The sequence below is a fragment of the Drosophila guanche genome, unplaced genomic scaffold (genome assembly GCF_900245975.1).
Source record: "Drosophila guanche unplaced genomic scaffold, DGUA_6, whole genome shotgun sequence".
Lineage (NCBI taxonomy): Eukaryota > Metazoa > Arthropoda > Insecta > Diptera > Drosophilidae > Drosophila > Drosophila guanche.
Window position 1 is genome coordinate 666,869 of NW_022995762.1, and position 2,461 is coordinate 669,329.

Sequence of the window (2,461 nt, forward strand, 5' to 3'; positions counted from 1 at the left end):
GCCATAGAAAAGAACCATCTTTACAAAATAGTAATGCTCGAAATCTATCAGTAAAAGGTTTGGTTTCTTGAGGAAAAAAAAATTCGCTTTTGTCGAGTAGTTACATATATTAGATTCCCAGCTAATACAATTTAAATGCAAATTAACAAAAAAAAAAAAAACATTTGCTTGCAGCTCCTTCCTTCCGTTTGATTGCGTATATCCACTTACACAAATCCTGATCCTTTGGTGGATTACAAAACCACGAATATCCCAACCCATTGTCAAGTTGAAAGCGGCCTTTGATGAAGGCGACACGACTTTTACAGACCGGTAGCCGTTTGACTACTGACAGGCCGGATGCAGGACAGACAGACTGGCTGACAGTAGCTCCATGAGGGATCTTCGGATCAAGGAGCGGTGAAGACTTTGCTCGATCTGCTGTTCGATCTGTTCGAAAAGTAGAAGGAGAGATAGAGAGAGAACGGCAAACTGCAATTCTGATGACTTTTTGTCAGGGCTGATTGACGTCAACGACTCGACGACGTTTGTCAGGCACATAAATCTTTTGACTGGCTTGTTTGTTGGCTGTGTTATTGTTGGGGATGTGGATGGATAACCCATCCTCATCCTCAACCCAATCCAGCAATCCCAAAGCCAGCCAAACAGGGGGATTATAATGACCCGACAACTACAGCCGATGCGATGCATAAACCATGCCACTTTAAATTGGCAATTCTTGCGACAGTAAATTTTACAATGAGTTACTACATTGGGCCATTCTTTTTTCCCCTTTTTTTTGTACCAGTAAAGGCGCAAAATAAAAGCAAGCAGCGGCTTAAACTTGAACTGCAAATTGTGGGGCGTAACTAAAGACAAAAGACCGATTTAGTCTTAGCGTGTTTTCGAAAGTTCAAATCATTTGTCGAACGCACCAAATGTATAAAAGCCATAACTATCACTGAATTTGAGTACAGTTCACATTTGTTTGGTGATCGCGCAACAGTAGTCTCTAGCTTAGATCAACTCATAAACTATCTCAAGTACCATGGCCCAGACGGTAAGTGTTCCTTTGGAGGATCCTTCCAAAAAACGTAATACCAATTTTCTCACAGTTTTGCATTGCACTTGTGCTGTTTGCCATTGCGGCTATACGGGCAACTCCTTTCAACGGACACGAGCATTATAGCGGTGGTGTCGCCTCGAGTCATGCTTCGGTGCAATTGACATCACATGACGATCATCATGAGGGAGCCCACCACGGTCGTCGACACGGACACGACGGTCACCATGACTCGCATTCCGAATATGACTTTAAATATGGCGTCAAAGATCACAAGACGGGAGACGTGAAGGAGGCCAGTGAATCACGTCACGGCCATAAGGTTACCGGACACTATGAGTTGATAGATGCCGACGGACACAAGCGCACTGTCCACTACACCGCAGACAAGCACAATGGCTTCCAGGCCACTGTCCATCGCGAGAAGCTCTATGATCATCATCAGGTGGCTGTCGAGCAGCCCGGACATGGACACGGCCATGGAAGCGGCTATGGGGGTAGACACGTAGAGCTCGAGGATTATTTCGCACAGTCCGGCCATGGTCTTGATCATGGTGGTCATGGCAGCGACTCTCATACCAGTGGCTACTCTCTAAAGCAGGAGCACGGATCTCGACATGGACACGGAATCTGACACTCTTCAAAACACGAGCACGGACACGACTATCATTGTTAACATCGATCTTTGATTAAACTTGTACCAAAAAATTGTTGTTGTTAGATGTCAAAATAAATGAGGCAACCCATTTTTACAGTGAATGAAATTAATGAGAATTTGTTTAACTGGAAACTAATATTCCAATCCTGAATTCGTCTAAGGGAAAACATTTAGAATATACAACTGACGGGCACGTCAGACATACATATGTATCTTACAAAATAAAAATAGAAAGAAAGAGGTCCCCTGATCCTACACTGTTCTTTAACATCCAAAAATAAACCTTAACGAGAAAGGACGTCTAACACGCTTCTTAAGCGTCACAACTTTTATACCCGGTACTCGGTAGTAGATCTGTACCTACGTGGATTTTTTTAAATTTTACATCTACATCTACCTACATGACTTAAGCGTCACAACTTTTATACCCGGGACTCAGTATTACATCTGTACTTACCTGAATTTTTTTATACCCGGTACTCGAAGAGTAAATAGGGTATATTGTATGTATATTGTATGTAACGAACAGAAGGAAACGTTTCCGACACCATACTCTACCCCAGCATCAATAGCCAAGTCGATAGAGCCATGTCTGTCTGTCCGTCCGTCCGTCTGCCTGTCTTGTTTGTCAACTAGCTCTCAGAGACTATAAGAGCTACAGCCACCAAATTTTGCATCCGGACTTCTGTATGCTCACACTGTTGCAAGTGTATTTAAAAAATGAGCCTCGCCCCCTCAAAAGGGCGAAAACCTCCCAAAGC

The 2,461-nt window shown here is 43.4% G+C and overlaps 1 protein-coding gene across 1 annotated transcript; it reads left to right on the top strand.

The window, feature by feature from the left end:
• Positions 1 to 373: 373 nt before the first annotated feature.
• Positions 374 to 1,772, top strand: LOC117590892 (histidine-rich glycoprotein). The gene is made up of 2 exons (XM_034283924.1): positions 374 to 399; positions 1,058 to 1,772. The coding sequence occupies exons 1-2, from the start codon at positions 374 to 376 to the stop codon at positions 1,674 to 1,676; spliced, it is 645 nt and encodes a 214-aa protein (XP_034139815.1). The 3' UTR covers positions 1,677 to 1,772.
• Positions 1,773 to 2,461: the final 689 nt, after the last annotated feature.

What these genes read in the sequence shown, in the direction of transcription:
- LOC117590892 (XM_034283924.1), top strand. Translation starts at nt 374, where the DNA reads ATGAGGGATCTTCGGATCAAGGAGCG. An exon ending in GATCTTCGGATCAAGGAGCG is followed by an intron (nt 400 to 1,057) that starts GTGAAGACTTTG and finishes GTTCCTTTGGAG; the next exon opens with GATCCTTCCAAAAAACGTAA.